General features: G+C 52.4%; 1 protein-coding gene across 2 annotated transcripts in view; it reads right to left on the bottom strand.

Moving 5' to 3' along the window:
• Positions 1-7,999: 7,999 nt before the first annotated feature.
• The window catches only part of SNX27 (sorting nexin 27), a 58,750-nt gene continuing 43,350 nt past the window's right edge, over positions 8,000-23,399 (bottom strand). The window contains exons 10-13 of one of the 2 annotated variants that reach the window (XM_034756317.1): positions 22,805-22,933; positions 22,452-22,511; positions 20,437-20,499; positions 8,000-16,411 (exon numbers count right to left, since the gene is read on the bottom strand). In XM_034756317.1, the coding sequence (XP_034612208.1) occupies positions 16,364-16,411; positions 20,437-20,499; positions 22,452-22,511; positions 22,805-22,933 (300 nt within the window). In that variant the 3' untranslated portion in view covers positions 8,000-16,363. The remainder of the gene's footprint in view (positions 16,412-20,436; positions 20,500-22,451; positions 22,512-22,804; positions 22,934-23,399) is intronic. The other variant, XM_034756318.1, reaches the window with a different exon arrangement.

The raw sequence follows: 23,399 nt of genomic DNA, 5'->3' as shown, positions 1-23,399 counted from the left end.
GCTTTGCCCAGGCCCCCGGCTCCTGGTCCCATGGAGCGAGCAGCTGCTAAGGCCCATTGGAGCCCAGGCAGAGCCGAACCCCTTCTCGCTGCAGCCGGCGAGCCGCTTGGTGTCAGGCCCAAGCTGGCTGGTCCCACACCCCGCCAGCCCCTCGGGGAGACGAGCCCCTGTCAGCGGCCTGGGGGCCAGGGGTGATGCAGGGAGAGGGCCGGGGGGAGAGGAGAATCCCTGGATTTCAACTGGAATATTCAAATAGTTGCAGCCGTGGCCCCTACACATAGCTCTGCTGATGCCGCTCCCGCCCGACCCACAGCCCCCTGCTCTCCCAGGCCTCGGCTCGCCTCCCCGCACAGCTCTGTTGATGCCCCTCGGTGCCAACTCACAGCCCCCTGCTACTCCAACTTTTGGTTCCCCTTGACAGCTTTGGGGTGCCACTCTCAGCCAACCGGCAGCACCTGGTAACCCAGCCCTAGTCCCCTTCCCTCCCGCACTGGTGTCCCCTCCTACCCATCACCCTTTCCTCCCTTCATTCCACCCACCCCCCAAAGTCCCAGCCCACCCTTTGCAGCGGGGTGACAGGCAACCCCACCCCGTGTCTAAATGGCGTCATCTCTGGGGCATGGGGGGACTCGAACCCGGCTGGTGCCCTTCTGTGCACGTGCCAGCCTGCGACTCGACCCCCACGCTCTGGGCTGGAGCTGTGCGGCCAGGGGTGCCTTTAACTCTCCCTCTCTCTCTTCTCCGCCCCTCCCTCCTTCCCCCCACCCCAGGTCTGGAGCTCAATGGAGGAGGGAGCCCCCAGATTGCCCCTGCCTGGCCCATCCCCCCCCCCACTTCCCCCACCCATTGCAGCTCATCCCGGGCGCCTGACCTGCCAGCTGGAAGGACGAACCCGATCGGCGGAACCTGCCTCCACCCATCGGCCCTGGGCTGCGCCTAGCCCCACCAGCAGCGTGCAGTTTGGGGGGGAGCGGGGGGACAGGCGTTTCACCTGTAATCTCGGCCCTGCCTCATCAACAGTGGGGGGACGAGGAAAGGAGCCCCCCCAGCACTGATCCACCCCACCCCTGCGGTAGCCATGAATTCCTGCCACCGTAGCCCAGGGTGGGGGGAGAGACAGACTGGGCCCAGCCCTAGGGAATCAGCTGGAGGGCTTGAGCCTGCCGCGGAGGTGGGGGTGGGGCAAAGAGAAGGGCCCTGTCGCTGTGCCCAGCTGGAAGGCGGGGGTTTGGGGGGTCCCCTCCTCTGAGCTTTCTTCTCACCAAACGGGACCAAAAGCAGCTCCGAGTACCCAAGGCCTTTGGGAGGGGGAGCCAGACACTGGGGAAGCTGCAGAATCACAGGCCAGGGGGGTTGGGGGGCAGAGCCAGCTGAGGGCACTGAAGGCCAGAGCTGGGTGCCTCTGATTCCAGGGGCGGGGGGCTGACCATGGGGGGGGGGGCACCTCTATGTCATTTTCCTGGGGACCCAGTTCCTCCAGCTGGGATCCTCCACCACCATTCTGGTCAATCCACGGGGTTGGCCAGCGGTGGGAATGCTGGGGGTGGGGAGGGGGGATTAAAGCTGGCCTTCCCCTGCATCCCAGAGCCTTGCCCCAAGCCCCCCTGGGCTCTCTGATTGCCTCTGTGGCTGGTTACCTCCTGGCTGGGGCCCGGAGGTGGGGGGGAGGAGAGGCCTGTGCCCTCCCCACCTCTATCCCTCAACACGGCACCCAGGGGCAAACCACAGTGGCTGCGGCAGGCATAGCAGGGGGGGGGGGAAGGGGCAGCAGGTCCTACACCCAGCAGCCAAGTGGGGGCTACCGCATGGCAACACTGGGACCCCCCCCAGCCTCCATTGGGCTGATGCCCCACCTGCACTCCCTCCCCCTGCCAATCAAGGCAGGCAGTTTCAGACAACTCTCATCCCCCACCCCATGCACAATCCGCTCCCTGACTCCAGGGCCCAGGCAGAACCCCCTTCATGGATTTCCGGGCCGCGGCCGCTGCTTCATTTCCACCCAGTTTTCCTGCCCTGTGGATTTTCTCCTCTTTTATGGTTAAAAATTTGCTGTTTTCAAATCCTGGCCCAGCCAGGAAGAGCCAGAGAAGCCGATTTCGCCTCCCACCGCGCCCCACTGAGAGCCGCAGTGCCCTTTGGGTGGCAGAAGGCAAAGAAACTTTCCGCGCACCATCGGGAGCAACAGTTCTGACTAAGGAGGCTGCGGCCAATCAGTTGCCGGCTGCCCCCTGACCTGCCGCGGCATCTCCTCCCCATCCGGCCTTGGCTCATTTCCCGTTTCCCTGGCTCTGCACAGCGGCCCTCTGAAAATGCCAGCCCTGCGCTTGAAACCCAGCTCGCTGCCCGGGGAAGCAGCCCTGAGCCTGTGATGGGTTATGCTTGGGAGCAACTGCACACTCAAAAGTGATACTGTACTGCTGCTATCATAGGCACTGGTGCCCCCAACCGAGATCAGGGCCCCGTCGTGCCAGGCGCTGCCCAGAGACACAGGAACTGAGATCAGGGCCCCATGGTGCCAGGCGCTGCCCAGACACAGTGAGCAAAGGCCCCTTCCTGGAAGACTTTATAATCTATTAAAGAGTGGGAGGGGAAACCGCGGCACAGAGCGGGGACATGACTTGCTCATGGTCAGGGGCAGAGCCAAGGCCAGAACCCAGGTGTTCTGACTCCCAGTCCAGCCTCCAAGCCACTGGGTCAGGCTGCTTCTCAAAGTGGGCCCAGCTGTAAAGTTACTCCAGTGAGAGATTGCAGGGTCACTGCTCCCCTCCGCTCAGCGCTCCCCCGTCAGAAATTACGCTTCTCCGGGCCTTAGTTCTCCTCTCCAGCCGTTCTGTTTTGAGGCCCTCGTCAGCCGGCAATTGTAAAATAGCATGATACTCCACATGCTAAACAGCCTCTCATCTCTACCGCGCTCTGAAATCAACCTATACCACGGGAAAGAGAAGAAGAAAAACTATGTTTACAGTCTCCTGCTAATCCAGTAATTGTAAATAATTTCGTTGAGATTAGCTGTGATCCAAAAGGATTCAAGTTGCTGCCATTTTCTCCTCTCCACTTTTAGAGAATTTTAATGGTTTTTCTTTATATATTTTTTTCTTTTTATTTGAGGGTGGGTCAGAGGGAGGGGGTTTATTACCTGGTACTTTTATTTAGAGGGGAAAAAAATACAACTTTTAGTGGGGAAAAAGAAGAGAAAAGTTGAAGTCTATGTTTCAGACGATATCGATGCTTAACTTATTTGTTATTTATTGCCATTTACTTTAAATAATTTACTTTTTTTTTCTGTCTAAATAAAAAGAAGTAAAATCAAAGAAAGGTCCCCGTGGCTGTGTTGAGTTCAGCACTCCATCGTGCCGGGCACTGCCCAGACACCGAGTAACTGAGATCAGGGCCCCGTTGTGCCGGCGCTGCCCAGACACAGAGTAACTGAGATCAGGGCCCCGTTGTGCCGGGCGCTGCCCAGACACAGAGTAACCGAGATCAGGGCCCCGTTGTGCCGGGCGCTGCCCAGACACAGAGTAACCGAGATCAGGGCCCCGTTGTGCCGGGCGCTGCCCAGACACAGAGTAACTGAGATCGGGGCCCTGTCATGCCAGGCGCTGCCCAGACACAGAGTGAGAGACAATCCCTGCCTCAAAGAGCTGACAATCTACATAGACAAAGGCTGCGCAGGAAACTGAGGCACGGCAAGGGGAGGTGACTTGTCCAAGGTCAGCTCAGGGGCAGAGCCAAGAACCAGGAGTCCTGAGCCCCAGTCTACTGCCGCATTTAATTTGCTGTATCTGCGCTGCCCACTAGACCATGCCCACTTCCTTGAAACACCCACTCTGTTAAACCAAACCCACTTTCCAATAATATAAGACCACCTGCCCACAGCACTGATCAGCTCAAGGCGCCCAGCTTCATATCCCAACTCCCCACGTCTAGAAAGTCACCAGAACAATAAAAGGGCACACAAGCTTTGGGAACCTCAACTGAAATACCAATATCCCATCCCCAAGGAGCAATGCTGCCCCAAGAACTGGCTCTAGCACAGAGTCTCAGGGAGAAAGCGACACCACCCCCTGCTGCTTGCAACAGCTCCCCAAAAAGCGACACCATCACCAAACTAACAGTGATGCGGCATTTCTCCTGAGACTAAACACTTGCTCGCTCACTAAGAACTAGCAAGGCTGTGTGTAACAGCGCCACCTGGAGACCCCTTGCTATAACACTTCACCTCCAGCCCTGTTGAGTGCATGACATCACTACCAGCTGTTGGCGTGGCAATAGCTGGCTGGAGAACGCTCCCACCCAGAGACAGGCACATGGGATTGCCCGGGGGCGGGCGGGGGTTGAAGGTGCATGATGCAGACAGTGCCAGGCTACTGCTGCCTTTGAGTCAGGATTGATGAAGGGCCCCGCCCATCCCACACCGGCAACTGCAGAGAGAGCAGCAGCTGGGGTGGGTGACGGCTCTGAAAACACGCGAGGAGCCCACTCCCCTGGCAGCTGTTTGCTCACAAAGGAACCACAGGCACTTTCAAATGTTTCCCTTGCTCAGGCCATGGCAGGGGGGCAAGGGGGGAGAGCATGTGTTGATGGCCGGCGTGCAACCGCTGAGGCCAGGAAGCGAAGGCGGCCGTCTTCGGAGGGAGCATCTGATGAGCCCAAAATTAACTGTCAGAGCTGAGATTTGGCCCAGGAAACCTAGGCTCGCACCTGGCTTCTGTGCAAAGCGCCCTGAGATCTAGATCAGGGTTACGTCTCATCGGAAAGACAACGCCCCCCAGCGACATGGCATCTCTGGCACCACAGCACCCCCCAGTGATATAACGCCCCCCAGCGGCATGGCATCTCCTGCAGCACAGTGCCCCAGAGCACCACAGCACCCCCCAGTGATACAACGCCCCCCAGCGGCAGGGCATCTCCTGCAGCACGGTGCCCTAGAGCACCACAGCGCCCCCCAGTGGTACAACGCCCCCCAGCAGCAGGGCATCCCCAGCAGGGATGCACCTTCCAAACGTCACCTCGGTGCCAAGGATAGCCAAGCAAGGTACCAAGTGACTCCACTAGATGGCAGCGCAGGGCAAATTTTGTGCCACTCTGCCAAGTCTTGCATGCAAGAGTCGATGCTGCTGCTGGTGGTGGCGTCTCAGGCCCCTTGTGGATGAGGAGCCAGCAAACGTCACAAGTAAACACGTACACGACTGGCGCAAACATGGTTTCCTGCGGCACAGCCTCGGCCACCAACCATTGCAGGCTGCTGGATCTTTGCTGTTGCTGAGGCACCAGCTGCCACGAGAACAGGTGCCCTGCTTTCGCCGCTCAAAATACGGCCTCGAATCGGCCAGATGAACAAGATGCTCAGGCCGAGACAGCAGAGCTTTTACGAGTGTGTTTTGAAGGCCGTCCATCCACCACTGCCTGAGGATTGTGCTAGTAGGAACCTTGTCCCACCATTCGACCACACAAACAGACCAGAGGTGGTGCACCTGGGACCGATCCAGTGTCCTAAAGTGGTGACCCGACACTGTCCATCTCTCACAGCCAAGGAGCCACGTTGTGTCAACACGACTGTGCGCTTAGCGTCTGTTTTGGTGCGCCAGCACCCCAGATGCAGCCAAGGCAGGTCTAAGAGGATGTTGTTGATTTTAATAATCAGGTAGACATGTGTAGCCCCCAGCACAGGTTGGGTACTTCAGGTTTCTTTAGGCTGACTGTAAAACCAAAGCGATTGACCGCACGGGCAAAGCGTTCAGCTATAAACCGGACGTCAACTGAGCGCGCAAACAGTGCTCAGCCGTCAGTGAAGAAAAGCTCCTTGATGGGTGAATCTGCCACTTTCAGGCAAGCACGGCAGCGTTGCAGGTTGAAAAACTCCCCCACAGTGCAGAACTGGCTCTAGACTCCTCTGTCAATCATCTCATGACACGTATCCTGAAGCATAGCCCAAAAAAGGATGCAAAAGCACATGGGAGCCAGCGTGGCAACCATGTTTGGTGCCACTGGTGACCGGGATGGCGTCCAACGTCATCCCACCATGGAAGGACCAAATGATAGAAATAAACTTCACAGGGCATCTGATAAACAAACACTTCCAGAGCCCCTCCCAACTCACTCAGTCTAGAGCATCCTCTAAGTCGAACATATAAAGATCACGGTTTTGCTTCCCCCACTTTTCCTGCAGCTGGCGGGCCCATGAGGGTCACATCCATCATGCCTCATCCAGCCCAGAGTTCACACAGACTCAGGAAGGATCGGTGTTAAGGCTAGTCCACGTGACCGTGCAAGGATTTTCCCAGCGACAGAGAGGAGGGAAAGGCCGCGGTTTGCCTGATCACCCTCATGTTTATAGGCTGACAATGTTCGCATGCAAAACCTCACTCTTGCTCCCAGAGAACGCGGAGATGCCCTGCAGTAGACCTTGCTTGGTAGCCCCTGCTTATAGACCTTGGCAGGAACGCCATCTGCTCCAGGCATTGGGCCCGGTTTGATTGCTGTGACGGCAAGGGAGGAGGCGGGAACTCATGCCCGCTCTGATGTTAATGGGCGGTGTGGAAAAGGAAGTAGGCTGTAATGGACACGCACGGCAGAAGGCTTGAACCTCAGCAGAACCGGCCTCTTCCTCTGGGCCTGCTCTGCTCCATCCGTCTTCTGGTCACCTTCTCTGCGTGAGGCTGGCCTGTCTCCCCCACCCATGCACATATACACATGCCTGGGTAGCCGTAACCCTCCATAACCACCCTGTGGAGATGTGAGAGTTTAGACTTCCCTCTACAGAGGGATAGCTCAGTGGTTTGAGCATTGGCCTGCTCAACCCAGGGTTGTGAGTTCAATCCTTGAGGGGGGTCATTTGGGAATTTAGTTGGGGATTGGTCCTGCTTTAAGCAGGGGGTTGGACTAGATGACCTCCTGAGGTCCCTTCCAACCCTGAGATTCTATAAGGAACCTTCTACAGAGCCCTGGCTGCGTCCCACGGCCTGCAGAGGAGAAGAGGCTGTTTCTTTAGCACTTACGCAACAGGCATATGGGGGCTGCAGGCCGGCACTGAGGGGCATCAACAGAGCTGTGCGTGAGGGAGCCAGAGCTGGGATAGCCAGGAACTGGTGGAGCCTCCCAGGGTAGCAGGCGCTCCTTGTGGGGGAGGGAAAATTCACAGTCCTCAGTTCAGCACCCGCCTCCTGCAGGCATTGGTCTAACAAGTCTGTGTCCAAAGCTGAGGGCCACTCCTGCCCCAGCTCCTCTGCCACGCCCCTGCCCATAAGGGTTGGCTGCTGGCAACACCCCCACTCCCAGGAAGGCCAGACAGGCCTGGCTCTCCCCCCCGCCCCCCACTCCGAAGGCAGCCGGGCCATGGTGCAGAGGTGGCAGCAAAGTTGCATCCCCAGCAACCTAGATTGCTGTGCTGTTGGGGGAGGCGCTGTCCCCCTCCAGGTAGGGCGAGGTGGGAGGGGGAGCGGGATCTGCTGACCGTCCCCCCACGGTTCTTCATGCACAGGAGCCAGACGTACCACAACAGCACCATAAGAACGGCCTGCAGAGGCGGAGCTCCGGGGGGGGGGGTTGAAACTGGAGGGCGGGGCCTGTCTTCACTGGGAAGATGGGGTGGAGCCAGGGGGAGGTGTGAGAAGAATTGGGGGCCTGTCTTCACTGGGGAAATGGGGCAGGGCCAGGGGGCAAAATGGGGGGCCCTGTCCTCACCAGGGGCAGGTGTGAGAACAGCACAGCCCATAGGGAGATGGGGTGGGACTGGAGGGGAGACAAGAATGGGGGGAGGGGGCAGTGGGGCCTCCATCCCCCAGCCAGCAGGATCTAGGCCCAGGGCAGATGGGGCAGTTGTACAGGCCCGAGACTGTTTCTCTGCTCGCTGCCCCCCAGGCGCCTTGGACCAGATCAGAGCAAGCTCCACAGATGGGCAAGGATCCCCCAGTCCAGTCACTTCCCCAGGCCTGCCCAGCCCCCCCCCCCAACCCCTCCCCCACAAGACAGACAAAGGGGGCCGGAGAGGTTGAACTAGTAGTTTCATCAATAAATCAATTTATTTAAAAGAATATGTTACAATTAATTACACTAAGTGACTTTACCAAACAATTTTAGAGTGGTTAGCTCTATAGAACAAGGAATGAAACACTGTTAGCAATCGGCTTTTTGTTTTGTTTTCTTCTTCACATTTCTGAATCACAAAAATAAAAAATACAAGATACTGCCGTGAAAATACAATTAGAGTTCTCTCAAATAAATTAAAACAAGTGTGCCTGGGATCGAAACCTGGGGTATTTTACTGGCTCAAAAAAAGGGCGGGGAGGGGGCAATACAAAATTTCTGTAAATTTAGTAGCAGGCATCAGTTCAATCCCCCTCCCATCCCCCCAGGAGGGAGAACTCCCCCCCACCTTACATCAAAGCTCTGACTGATGTATTATTGCTGTTATATCTGTTGTTTTCCTCCCGCGGATGAACCTTTGCATAACACGCTTCAACCCAGGGTTGGGGTGGAAGAGGGATGGCCGGGGTAAGGTATAAAATGCAGAGGAAGGGATGAATTGGGGGCACTGAGTTGCGGATTCCCTCCCCCCCGAAAGCTCAATGTAACAGCCTACTGATCCATACACGACAGTCTGCGTCCTTGGCTATAGGGCAGTTGCTTTGTTGCGACTGGCTAAGAGCTGCAAGGTAACAGGTCAGGGAACTTCTCAAGTGGAGCAGCTGGAATCTAAGCCGGGAAGAGGAGGACGGTGGCTGGAGAGGGTCAAGGGATGAAGCAGACACGGCAGCTGGGTGATTGCTAAACTGAATTCTGAAGCTGCGTTAACATTTTCTATACACCTGCATTTAAATAGTTCCCTCTAGAAAGGTGCTAGGATAGCGTGCCTCACACGCAGAAAGGGGTGGGGACTCTCCAAAGGCTGGGAGCAGTAAGGTTCCAGAGACTTTCCACCTCTCTACCTGTCGTAGTGTGCGCGCAAGGGATGAACAAGAGGAGAGGCCTGGTGCTGCAGACCGGCAGGGAGAAGGACGTGCAGGAGCAAGCAAGGGGCCTTCCTGCTAATGGGAAGCTACTGTATTGTGTCCAAACTACCTGGTTGCTGAACTGGTTTAGTGCAATCGGATGGGTTAACTGGAAGCAGAAGAGCTTCGTGCTGAAGGACAACTACATCTTGGATACCCTGCTTGGGTGAGAAACGTACCCCCTGCCGCTCCCCCAAATATCTAGCCCTAGCCCCACCGGTTATTTCAAACAGGGACAAATTCTGTTCTCAGCCACCCTACCCAGGGCTGTGCCAGAGGGCAGCGGACTCAGCTGTAACCGGGCAGTGCTTTGTAAACTCTTGGTTGGAGTCCTTTCCAGCACTGAATGACCAAGTTCCACGCTCTCAGTTGGAGCTTTGCAGCCAGAATACAGGATCGCTCGGTAAGTGTGAGGGCTATGGAGGCTTTATACAAATTTGTTTAGAAAAACAGAACTGTCTCCATGAGCAAGGCTGCCGTCAGCTTTAATAATACACGCTTCACCTCCGAAGCAGGTGTAGGTAAGTATGTAGGTAGGCAGGGGTGTGTGTGTGTGTGTGTGTGTGGAGGGGGATCTGTAAACCACTTGGGTTTTTACAAATGCATCACTCACCAACTTCTGTTTGCAGGCAGTGAAAAGCTTTTGCACAGATAAAAATGTAGTTTTCCCAGAGAGCACTTGGCCATCTAAGTCACTCAAATCAGGTTAAGAGTCCATAAATCTGGCTTTGAGTTAGCTTCCCAGCCCTGAAGTACAGCTCTGTGCAAGCTCGAAAGCTTGTCTCTCCCCAACAGAAGCTGGTCCAATAAAATATATTCCCTCCCCCACCTGGTTTCTATAAATGTGGAGGAAAACAGAGCAAAAAAGAAAAAAAAAATCTGCAAGACAGCAAAGAAGCAGTTACCTTGCTTTGGCCATTACTGCAAACCATCAGGCTCAGAGGAGGAAGGGGGGCTGAGAAGTTTATTTCTCGTCTAATTAAGGCTTCCTCATCAGCTGCATCTTCTACCTATTTAATTCAGAGAGCGTTTGAGGTAAGCAGTTATTATACCAAGCAACCTGACCTATTTAACTTTAACAGGCTCGTAGGTCTGACGTCAGAGCAGCCAAAGCCGATCAATTGATTTTTAAAAAAATCTGAAAAGTAAAGAGCCTGGAAATGGAAGGACTGGGGCTGCATTTTTAAAAAGTGACCTGTGTTAAGATAGAGAGACGGCCTCATTGCTTATTTCTGATGGCACCAGAAATAGGACAAATTAAATCAGCCAAGGATTTTTTTTTTTAAAGGAAGAGAAATTGACAGATTACCCGTTTCTTTCCAAATTTAAACAAACACACACACACAAAATCAGCATTTCAGGACCTATGGAAATGGAAATTTCAGTTCTTCCCCCTCAGGCCCCAAAATCCGGCACTCTGATGTGAGCAAAGGTGCTTGCTTTCTAGCTCTCTCAACAGACAGACAATGAGCAACATACCTAACAATGGTTAAATGTCACAGCACAGAAGTCAACTGGAAGAGGTTACTAGTTCTTAAGTTGACCTACTTCAGTCAGCAGTGAAATTTCATGTTTATGGCTCTCTCTCCATTTTTGTTTTTTACATGGGTCCCGCTGCAGAACTTACGGCTGCAAACAGATTTCCAGCTTCTTTAGCTATGGAAAATTGGAGTATTGGCCCAAGTCCTTCCCTAAATCCAGGGGACTGAGAGAAACCTGGCAACACAATGGCTGATTACAGAGCTACTGCCTGTGTGAAAAGGGTCATAAGGAATATGGGAGAATCTCCCCTCCCCTACATCCCACCCCTGGATTTTAGGGAATAAGTAGAAGCAAGTTAAACCTTCTCAAGGTGCACCCCAAAACTGGGGGAGAGGAGACTTGGAGCCTGAATAAATTACAGACAGGGGAGGTGTTCGGGGAATGAGAGTTAAGCATTTGGGCGGGTGGCTCCCCTTTTGGGGAACTCATGTAGTGAAAACTGCCCCCCTCCTGCCCATGGAAACCAGCTCCTGTTCAATGACACAGCTAGCACATTTCACCTGATAAACCCAATAATTGGTCCTCCAGGCCCAAAGGTACCTCCAGATCTCTGGGGCTCCCTTACTTCTTTCCCAGCAGGAGACTAGCTAGACACACTTACAACCGCACTGGATGCCAAGAGAGCGAATACTGGGGAACACAAGTTGCACAGAATCTGCATTCCTCAGATAACACTGCAGAGCAAGTCTAACCGCCACCGTCCACTCCTGCTAGTCCCGAGGAAGAACCTAACTTAGCATCCTTCAAACAGCCTTTTAGGGCTCTCTCCTCAGCCTTAGCCAGGTGCTTGGCTGTGTGCACAGAACTGTCAGCAAAGCCAAGCCAGCCGTGCATGCAGAGCTCTCTGGGTCCAAGCCTCCCCCTCTAACACAGATCTCTGCTGGAACGTGAAATCCTCCAGAGGTGCCCAACGCAGCGCTTATTCCTGTGACATACAAACCCGCTGAACTCCTCTGACTTGAGTCACGTGAGTAGCCGAGCCCAACGAACAGAGACCGGGGAGGGGCTCTTAACACTGCTGCTGAGATCTTTCCATCTGTTCTGATTAAAACAGAAGGAAATGTTTTGCTGATGGGACGGGGGCTCTGAGACAATCTCGTCACTCCATACACGAGAGTATTGCCCTTTGGGTAATTTATTGGGAGAGGCTAATACTGCGCACTTGGATAGTGCCTCCCAGTCAAGGGTTTCAAAGTGCTTTACACAGGCGGGTACGAGCACCTCATTCTACTGGTGGGGAAACTGAGGCACAGATGGGTAAGTGACTAGCCCAAGGTCATCCAGAACGTCAGTGGCAGAAATAGAACCCAGGTCTCCTGACTCCCAGTCCCTTGAACAAGTTGCCTGCCTCACACACCAGGAGGGGACTCTCCAAGCTCTAAAGGGCTTCTGTGCTGGAGGATACACACTCCAGCGAGACAGCCCATCCGCTCGCTACTGAACTGCCAGAGGGGCACACGATCCCCAGTGCCTTGACGACCTGCCCAGGACGAAAACGCCTTCCTGCCATCAGAGGTTGATAGAACCACCTGGAAAGGTAACAACAGGGTCCAACCACAACAGCTGTGCCGTGTTCTGATTGGTCTCGCTCGGAGGGTGGGGGGGATATAGCAGCAGAAGGATTAACCAAGGGAAACGAGCAAGCTAGCTTATCGAGGAACAGCTGGCCCAGGGAATTTGATGAAGGGTGGGAATGGTCCTTGTGTAGGTAGCTTTTCTTATGGCCTTCCAATTCTGCTCCTAACGCCAATGACGGGCAGGAAGTTGGGTAGATAGACCCCAAACTCAACACCCCTCTCAGCCTAAACCGCAAATACTGCACTACAGGAAGATGCTTAAGGAGAGAGCGACTTTGAAAAGGCACAAGCATTTTTAACCCAACAGCACCTGTCCCGCCCCAGCCACACCCTCTGAACAAGTTTCAAACACACACCCAAACTTTGGATTTATCTGCCCATGGCCAGTGGTTTGGGCTGCTCTATACTGTAAGTGAGTCTCTGCTACAGGGAGCAACAGTTGCTATAGGACACAAAAAGCTTCTTTTAAATGAACAAAGAGAAGAATCTTGCGGCCCAAACGAGCCACTAGCAGCCTGGGATTGCATAGGAAAAACTAATATTGCTCCCCAAACCCACCCGGCTTCTGACCAGCTTAGATCTCAAGTTGGTGTAAAAACATAATTCACTTCATGTTCCAACCAATATTTTGTGCTTCCATCGCTACTTAGGTCCTACATCACATGCAATATGTTCCTGTACATAGGGCTGGAAAATAAGAAAAGCCGCACTGGGTCCATCTAGCCAGTACCCTGTCTCCCGACAGCGGCCGGGGCCAGATGCTTCAGAGGGAATGAACAGGACAATTCGAAGTGATCCATCCCGTCATCCAGTCGCGGCTTCTGGCAGTTGACGGTTTAGGGACACTCAAGAGCGTGGGGTTGCATCCCTGACCATCTTGGCTAATGGCCATCAATGGCCCTATCCTCCATGAACTCATCTAATTCTTTTTTGAACCCAGTTATACTTTTGGCCTCCACCACATCCCCTGGCGACGAGTTCTACGGGCTGACTGCGCATCATGTGAAGAAATACTTCTTGTTTGTTTCAAACCCGCCGCCTATTAATTTCATTGGGTGACGCCTGGTTCTTGGATTATGTTAAATTACATAATTCAGGGGTGTGAGGAAATTAAGCCTTGGGGCATCTAGAAGCCACAGACCAGGAAAGGAGGTGGAAAGTAAGAGGGATATTTGAAAAACTTTAAGTCTATATAGTTAAATGATAACGTTTTCACAGCTGCCCTGAATCTAGACTTCAGCTGCTTCTAAAAGCACTAACCCCCAGCCCCAACAAGTTTCTTATTTTAAGAAGCATCTACCTTTGAGTGTGCCATGTGCATTTCAAATCCAGTTCTGATCGAGAATTCTTCACGCCGTCTACAGGGCACAAAAGCTGGTTTGCATAACCTGTTGGCCCAGATACTTAGGTTGCGTCCAGCAATACCAAATCAAAGGAGGCGGGTTTCTGTGCACCAAGGCATCCAATGGGTTAACATATTAAAGCCCCTTATACAGAGCCACCCAGCTTCCGCAGCTCAATTTGGTTTCTTTGCAGAAGGGACACGTCATAGGTTCAAGATCTAAAGTACAGAGTTCCTACTGCAGCCTCTAATTCTTTGCACTCACTCAGACGGGTGTACCTAAGCTACCTAATTCACGCCCAGAAAGGAGACGTTTGTAGGCAAAAATGTAGAGGCCAGCAGAACACTGGATTCTAAGTGCAAGGCCAAGGTTTCTCCTAAGCTGACGCTGCCCCCACTTCGAAATTGTGACTCGAAGGATGCTGTCTATCTTTAGAGAGCATTTCCTGGCCCGCAGTTTAAAGCGGCCTCCTGGCAGACCACACTGGCTTCATGCCATGACAGGCAGTGTCAGATCCCACATGTGGCGAGCTGCGTACCACGAGCCTCAAGGGCCGTCCTGCTTTATTAAAGAGACGGATTCTTCAAGGTAAGGGTGTATCGAGTTAGAGCAAGCAGGAAGGCCTGCCCAGGCCTCAGCTTCGGGTCTTTCTTTGCAGCTTCTCAAATGCACGGGCCACAGACAACCCAGCTCAAGGGAAAGCTGCCAATTGTCCTAGACTTCTTTCTGAAGACGGTAAGCCAATTCCATTGCTCCCGTTTCCCTCTCCTCTTCCCCTCCTGTCTATACTGACTGTTCGTTCATTCCCACTCTCCTTAGCCTCTCGCCTTCAAGGTCCCCAGGCTCCCTTTGATGTCCTTCCTGAATCAAAGGTGGGGCTGTCGGACCTCTCCCCTTGACCCACCATGGAGCTGAAAGTGCTGGGCTCTGGCCCTGCCTGCCCAGAAGGCAAGACAAGGAGAGGAGCCTCCAGTGCCACCGAGTCCCACTGCAGGGCAGTACTGTACTGCTACCATGCCAGCTGGACCTCACACTCGGCAGACCAGGTCGCTGGCAAGGGCACCGTGGCCATTGGCTGGAATGGACGAGTGAAGAGTTACTACTATGATCCACAGGGACCACAGCCTAGCTCAACACGGGAAGAAGTTGCCAAAACACCAGTCGGGGCGATAAATCAACCTGAACGGCTATAAGGATGACCCGACTGCTCACTAGCAAACTAACCTCAGGTGTCCTCTAGCCTACGGCTGCCTCCTCAGGTCCTTCAACCTGCAGCTGGCTCCCTGCGTCCAGTCCTAGAACCACACACCCGGGGACGGGGGGAGGTGAAGCAGTAGGAATTCATAACAGCCTGGTTTATACAGGGCCAGAACCCCCTCCCCTGCAGAAAAGCCTTTGCACTGAAAAGCACTCGGAGAAGCTCAGCCCCACACTAAGCTCTGCTCAAGGGCAAGCAGAGGGCACATGCAGGAAAGGAGAGGAATGATCCAGGCTGTTGCTTGGCTGGCTAGAACAGTTCCAATTCTCAGAGACGGGGCTGTTTAAAACCCGCCCCTAGCTCGGGGAAGCCACCCTGCACTGCCAGACCTCGTCTCCCCCGCCCTGCCTGGGCCGACCGACTGCTAGTGGAACACAAGCGTCAGCACCGCACCCAAACAATGCTGCTTCTGTCCTGGAAAGCTGCAAGGAGCAGCCGTCAGGAAGATACCAGCTCTTTGGCTGCGACAGCTCTGGGCGGTCTCGCCCCGCCCCAAAGAGACCTGATCAAGTTGTGGGGAAAGCCGCAGACGGGGCCTCACTTCCCCTCCAAGCTGCACGGAGCTAATTCTGCTTTGCGGCTCTCCTTTTTGCACCTCTGCCTGAGGACCCGAGCGCCAGCACAAGGACTATGAACCATCCCAGGTCCACTTAACCCTTCAAACTATGATTGCAGTGGGCCTTACACTGAGAATAGGCCTTAATCTGGCACTTTGGCACAGAGGTGAATTTCACTCCTTAGGGCTTTGACCCAAAGTCCATTGAGGCCAATGGGAAGACTCCAACTCAAAACCCATCCTACCCATCGCTTTCAGCGTCCCATCAATTACAGCATCACACCCCGCGTGAACATTTACACCCGTGAGCAGCCCCACTGAGTTTAAACGCTACCCAAGGTAAGGATGCAGGATCAGACTGTCAGTGAACAAAATCCCCTCTCTCCTTGTCCCACTAGATCTGGAGGCAGCTGCTTAATACACTTATTAAAAAGGTTCAATGCAAAAAATGAAAAGAGAAAAAAAAAAAGAACCCAAATTAAAAGCTTGTAAACTTGTCAAGGTCCTTTGAGAGGAGAGGTATTTCCCTGTAATGTTACTTTTTTCTTTTTTTTTTTTTCCATTAAAGTTAGTTTTTAAAAAAACACGATGGATTCGGAGGAAAGAGATGCGTGTAAAAACGCAAGCTTAGAAAAGGTACTGCTGCTGCTATGAAATTTTAAAAGAAATATATATATGTATATACGTGTGGTATTTTGTATATATAACTTTCTTTTTTTTTTCTTTTTTTTTTTTTTACATACATACATATATATGTCTGAACAGTGCAAATGGATGGCATTTCTATTTCCAGTTGTAAAAAATATAATATAAGCACAGTCCATCTTCCAATGCAGGACCCAAGTGAAACGAAAAAAGAGAAACAGAATACCCTTGGGTGGATTTTGTCTGTTGTTGAAAAGTTTTTCCCCTCTTGTTACTCTGATAAGCCTGCTGGTTTTTAACTAGTTGCTTAATTCCATAACCATGAAATTCACAAATGGTATTGTTATTAATAATATTTAGTTTAAGGGCTTTTAATACAATAACAGAATTTTTTAAATCTTTTTTTAAGTGTTAATTTCGGGGGGGGTTACGTTCTTCCACGACAGGAGGGGCTAAGTGGCGGCGTCTCTCTGCTGTGATCTGACCATCTGAAAGATATTCTGAAAGAGAAGAAAGGGAAATTAAAAAGATGTTACTTACAGTAAGCCTCTGGGTTTGCTCTTACAGCCTCGCTAATCATCAACCCTCTCGGGGCAAGTTAGACAGAGGGCAGCCCCTTTTGCAGAGGGGGAAACTGAGGCACAGAGGGGGTGACTTGCCCCAACGTCACTTGACAAGTCCATGGGAAAGCAAAGAACAGACCATTGAGTTTTAATTCCAATTCCCAGTCCCCCACTCTAAGCACTAGACCCCTCCCCATTGCTGGGTCTCACCACTAAGGGCTACCAGGAATAGAAAACCTGCCTTATAGCGAGAGACTCAAGGAGCACAATCTATTTAGCTTAATAAAAAAGAACACTAAGGAGTGACTTGATCACCATCTATAAGTACCTACGTGGAGAACAAATATTTCCTAATGAACTCCTCAGTCTAGCAGAGACAGGTCGAACACCATCCAACGGCTGGAAGTTGAAGCGAGACACATGCGGACTGGAAATAAGGTGAACGTTTTTAACAGGGAGAGGAATGAACCTTTGGAACAATTCACCAAGAGTCGGTGACCATGTTTAAATCAAGGCTGGGTATTTTTCTAACAGCTCTGCTCTAGGAATTTCTATGAGGTGTTCTCTGGTCTGTGTTGTACAGGGGGTCAGACTAGATGATCACAGAGGTCTCTTCTGGCCTTGCAGTCTGTGACTATGAAACCTCCTGGGGCTAGTCACATGAGGCCCCGCTAATGCTCCTCAATGTTGACCTGCAACTCCCCCACCTGCTACATTAGTCCTGCCCCTCCCTCCCCACCACTCGTTCACCTCATTCTTCATCTACTGCCCCCCGGACCATTCCAGCTCTGCCAACGCCTCAAGCCCCACTTGCAACCTCCATTCACCAGCTGTGTAATCCAATCCTGGGCACAGCCTGGCAGTGAAGCTAGACCGAATGAAGGCTCTGCAATCGACCGTTCACTTGTGACCCAGACAGGACTGCTGAGGGGAACGACTGGTGCTCTAACCTACCGCATGAGGCAGCCTCCCCCTCAGATCCCCAAGCCCATCATCCTAGGTTTGTCTGCCTAAGAACACAACAGTGTGGTGGTTGAGAGCAGGCAGATCTCTGAACACACATGCATGGATTCCTTGCCAGGGCTGGGTGCAGAAGTGATTCTGGTACCCGGAGTGCTAATCCCCAGCACCTTGGGATGCGCAGGTTGCAATGCTCTGCTCCCACTGCACTCCCTGCAACAGCAGCATCAGCAGGGTTGATGGACGACACCAATAACCATTAGTAATTACCAGCACTGGAAGCAAGGGTTGGAGGACCAGCCTTGCAGCAGGCAGCTATAGCAAAGATCTACGCCCCCTGGGCTTGCAGCTGTAAATTAGCCCCCTTCGCCCCCCAGCAAGGATGAGGTTTCCATTCATGGAGGGAGCCTTTGCTGAAGCTGCAGTCGGACTCATGGAAGTGAGTTATAAAGGGGAGGGGTTTATACTCCCATCTCTCTAGAGGTAGAACTGCCATAGCGCTGGGTCAGCGAGTGGGCATGGGAAGCCGTGCTTTGGAGGGGAACCAGCATCTGGCCTGAAATAGGTGAACTCCCAAGAGAGGGAAGGAGAGGAATCCAGACAGGTTGCACACACCTTGCACCTCTTGGAAGTAAATTCGTCCGACTTTTGAACAAGGCTTTTAAAAAGCAAAGTTCCTGGTTGTGCCGAATGGTCATTAAAGATCTCACAAGAGGGTTTTGCCCAGGTGTCCTTTGTCTCCCCTTCCCCTCCCAATCCCATGACCACTGTGCCCTGGTGCCCACTCGCAATCCCCACTCTGAGATGGCTGAATTGCTCTCTCTGCTGATTGCTTTGGGAGCCTGCAGAGGGAACAGAAGCACACGGCTTCCCTCAGTCAAGGCTGCTCCGCCCTCTCCAGACTTTCTCTAGTTCAGTGCTTCTCACCACGGCGTTTAAGCGCTGGTCCCCCTTGTGACCAAATTAAACCACTGATCTACTCTTCTATACGGTCACAAGGGGGCACGTAACAGCCTGAACACCACATGACACTCAGGGTATGTCTCCACTGCAAAGACAAACCCTGGCGCCGAGTCTCAGAGCCCAGGTCGGTTGACTCAGGCTCACAGGGAGATAAAAAGAGCAGCATAGACGCTGGGACTGGAGCCCGGGCTCGGAGACCCTCCCCCCTTCCCAGGTTTCAGATCCCAGGCTCAAGCCAGGGCTGGAACATCTACACTGCTATTTTTAGCCCCATAGCCTAAGCCAATTGACTTGGTGCCTTAGTTTAGGACCTGCGAGCAATTAAGTGGAAGGCATCGTACACAAATGCAAGAACATCTGGAATCTCAGCAAGGGGAATTATCTAGAGACGAGTTCTCCAGAGCATTGCAGGCAAAGGGGCATTGCAGGCAAAGGGAAACACTGTAGACAATTTGTACAGGCCAATAGATCGATTACGGAAGTTCCATGCTGCTCATTGTGTCCCCGCTACCCCTGCACATACGGAATAGACCACAGCAGTCTGCAGAGACTTCACTTGACAAGATTTCTGGCACACAGAGATGCAAGTCAACAGCACGGGCCTATGCAGAACCAGACGCTGCAGCCAAACACAGCTGGAGGGGAGGGACAGAGTCGAGTGCGTACAGAGATACTGCAAGTGGCCTTTACTTCAGCAGTATAAATGGCTGGGCTCTCACTCGGAGGGAGAAGCACAAGGTAACTAGACAGGAACTGGCACTCACTGGTGAGCCCTCAACTCAACTCATCCAGCCTCCTTTATAACACGGACTAATGAATCCTCGTGTGCATTTAGGGCAGCAACGGGGAGATGAGGAGTCAAAGATTGCCCTGCAGGAGCCTTTAGCACAGCTGAAAGGCTGGAGACTGCAGCACAGCCAGAGGTTAAAGTGGGGCAGAAAACGGGCGGGAGGCCCTCAGGAAACCAAAGGCCTCAGCTCTCGCAACACGATGGGACGAGTGTCGGGTTTGGTTCACGGGTAGTGTGGGTCACGTACACTCGGACTGCATATTAAGGTGTGGGCAGCAGAATAAAACCCTCAAATTACGTCTGCCCTACAGAACCTACTCCAGCATAGCGCCTAGCAGAGACACAGGGTATGCCGACAAAGGTTTAGGATCAGCTCTGCAAATGACATTAGCTATCTTGACGGGAGCACTTCTCTGTTGGTGTAGTTGTGTCTACACTGAGGGTTTGGTCAGCATAGCTATGTGGCATGGGGGTGTGGCTTTTCACAGCCCAGACTGACCCAGCTACGCCAGCCTACATTCTAAGCATAGATTAGGCTAAAGATAGAAAACCCCAGTCAGGCAATGGAAACTTCCTGGGTGCATCCGAGGGCAAAATTTGAGGCTAAAGGTTTAAATCTCTCTGTAGAACCAGTGAGAAATGCTTACTGCTTAGCAGATAAAAGCAGGGTGGCTTTGCTTAAATGATTCAGCTACACAAGATGGTTTCCCTCCCCACTGTTCAATTAACCCCTTGATTACTGAGATGGAAAAGAGATCAGGACCTGCCAATCAAGTGGTACCAGGATGCCCCTCCAGTACTACCGTGGGAAAAGTTGGCATGCAGCCTCCGGGTTTAGTCTTTGGTCCTTTAAAGAAACTGAAAAGTAAAAAAGATGTGTGTCCCCTTTACTGCTCCTTTCTGACCCCCTTTCCCTCTCATCTGGGAGTGGAGAGAGCTTCACAGGTAAAGTCTCATTCCAGGTTCTCCAAAGATTGCCCATGTCCAGGACCTGTCAGGACTAAATATATCCAGTGTAAGGAAACAAAGAACATTTCTTAAGGCGGCATGGCAATCTCTCCCCAGCATGCAGCCACAGGAAATATTTTGCTTTGCAAGTTTCCTTTAAGGACGAGCTGCCACTGTTCTGAACGCTATTCTACACTAGCAGGAATTGGCATGGAGAAGCAGGAAGTAAATAGTAGGTCCGCAGTACAGCAATCAGACCGGCTCAGAGAGCCCAGATGCTGTTTGCTTTCACCCCAGTTACCTTGCTGCACATATTGTCTTTACTGAAGTTCTTGTTATCCTTGTCTGTCGCTTCCTCCTCCACCTTTACGAGAAAAAAAAATATAAAAGGATATAAATAATAACTGATGGAGGGGGACTAAATATCTATTTCTATGGCACTGGTGTATTTAGGGTGAATTTAGGGATGGGATTTTGGAGGCTCCAATAAGCACCCCGGAGCACCAGGCAATGAATTTCAACTGTCTACTATTCTTTCTGTTAGGAACTGACTAAGCCAGGATCAGACCTATGTTCACGACACACGCTCAGCCCTGCTCTGACACGAGTGCAGAAAGAGATGCCCACGTTTGGACTTAGCCCCTGGAGCAGATCAATATCTCCCAAGCAGGGGACAGTAACGTGAGGGGCCCAGTGCCAACCTGAAGAACACGGCTAGAGCTAGAAGTCTGTATACACTGACCAAAGTGCCTCTTCTCCCCCTCACTGCGTAACCATAGTGCCCAGCTGTTGCATGTGATAAAGAGCCAAAAATCCTGCCAGCCACCATAGCGAATGCTGCCCCTTAGGAAATCCAGCAGTGCACATGGCAACGGCATGGTTATGTACAGATGAGAGCTATCCAGACTGCCAGAGCATATTCACATACCATCCTCAGATCTCTGGGGTATAGGAGCCTACACAAATATCAGCGCATCAGTCCTTATAGAAATACACGTCTGCTCCAGGCCCATCTGATGCTACAGGCAACTTGTGTTCAGAGATGGCACCCAACAGTGTTCTAATAAGCAAAGCTAGTCACTTCTGGAGGCTGCCTGCTTCAGGATCAAGAGACAACAGAAGTGACAGAGTTGATCCTCAGCGGTAATGGGTTGAGCAGAGGAACTTAGAAGCACAGAACAGACTAATGGCCCATTTAGTGCAGTATCCTGCCTCCCGCAGTTGCTTGTATCCAGTTGCTTACGTACTGGGATGATTGAGAATCGCTGAGACAACAGAGCAGCACAAGTTTTCCAACGGACACCTTGTGGTGATTCAAGACACTACATGGGATGATGGCCCAGCACATTGCTAGTATCAGACCTCAACATCCTAAGCAGACTCTGCATCATCTCCTCTGAGCCAACTCAGCTACCGTCTTCTGCCATCTCCCTGCTACACTGCAGTTTGCTGTAACAGGAAGCCGTACCAAGGGGACACAGAGCAGTCACATGGGGATAGGGAGACTCTGGCAGGTGGATATGGGGTGGCCAAACATCTCCTCTAAGGACCAGGAGAGGATGGAGAGGTACATGCAGTAGAAGCAGAAAACAATGAATACAAACAAGTGAACAAGCAACAGGTGGGGTGGGCTTATTTGCTAAGGTCTCGTTGGCTTGGAAAGAAGCCCCAGCACCAGCCAGAGTCGCACCTAAACATTGAATAATTTACCAAGAGGACGTCATGACTGACCGATTCTGAGCAGTCAACCGGGACTGGGATTCTGGGCATAATTTAAAAACATACTTTGCACTTCTACAGAGCCTTCTCCTGCAGGATCTCAAAGTACTTGATGAACAATTAAGTAGTCCTCATAACCCTCCTGGGTTTTGCTCTCTCCTTTTAACAGATCAGGAGACTCAGGCAAGGGAGTGACTTGCCCAAGGTGTCACAGCCAGAGACTTGCAGAGGCAGGGGTTTGATTACCGCATGTCACACACGCACAGCACCTCCTCTTCAAAAGGATATATGCTATGCAAAAGACGAGACCATCAGGCCCCAGGAGTCCTGACACCCAGCTCCCTGTTCTAGTCACTCGCCAACACTCCCATCCAACAGCTGCAGATAAAACCCAGGAGTGACTGCCAGGTTCCTGCTCCCAGAGCTGGGAATAGAACCCAGGAGTCCCCACTATCAGCCCTCCGCACTACACAACCCTCCCCTCCTGGTTTGGGCAGTAAGCTGATATTGCGAACCATTACGAAAGCTTGCCAGGAAAGGGTTACTGTCAACTCACAAAACGTACTAAGCGATTTCTGTGCAGTTTCAGGATCTTACCTCCTTCCTCCACTTGAGCTCACAGAACACCCGCTCGAAGCACTCGTGCATGTAGTTGAACTGCAAAGATAAAGCAGCCTTCTCTCAGGTTGACGTAAAGCGCAGCACCAATGACAGCCGTCCATTAGAGAGCAGGGCGGGACTCAGAAGCTGTACACTCAGGGGAAGGCAGAGGTACCAGCTCTACCCAGCAAGAACTTACTGTATCTCTGGCTCCTCCTAGTGGCTGTCTGGTTACGCAGCGCAATCTTCTCTCACGCCAAGAGATCAGGGCAAAGAGAATTTTACACCAGTTTCTAAAAACCGGGCAAGTCCCTCTCCTTAGTGCATTTGCAGTTAACAAGGTCACTTACATATGGGGTGAAGATTTTAACCCATCGAGGTTTCTTCTCTCCTCGTGCGTATTCAAAACAGAATGCCATTCCCTCTTCGTCTGTGTCCCACCGCTGCATCTCGTCCCACTCAAATGCTATTACCTGGTTCTAAACAGAAGAAGAGATCGGGCTCCAGAGCAGGCCATGGTCCAGTTGGTAGGGTCTTGGCCAAGGCCGAGTCAGGAGGCAAGGTAGCTCCTGAAATGCTACAGGGCAGATCTGAACCGGGGCAGGGCAGAGAGCAGGGGAAGAGATGGAAAAAACAAGGGAGTCCCAGGAATGCTGCAGAATGGTGCGCAGGGGAAGTGGGGAGGTTCTGCTAACGCTGCAGAGCTTGCTATGGGAATCCAACATAGCAGCAGTCTCTGTAATCACACAGCAGTGCATTTACCACCGTTTTCACAGCCACCTCCTCCTGCTCTCAACTTTACTCTTCCAGCAGCTGCAACACCCCAGGAATGGGGAACCAGTATTCTGCCTCTTCCTGCAGCAAAGCTGAACTTGCTCAGACCCAGGAAGCCCTGCCATGCCCTTGAGTAGTTTACCTAGGGTTACCATTCGTCCGGATTCCCCC

The sequence above is a fragment of the Trachemys scripta genome, chromosome 24 (assembly GCF_013100865.1).
Source record: "Trachemys scripta elegans isolate TJP31775 chromosome 24, CAS_Tse_1.0, whole genome shotgun sequence".
NCBI classification, from domain to species: Eukaryota; Metazoa; Chordata; order Testudines; family Emydidae; genus Trachemys; species Trachemys scripta.
This window is presented reverse-complemented; position numbering and strand designations above follow the sequence as displayed.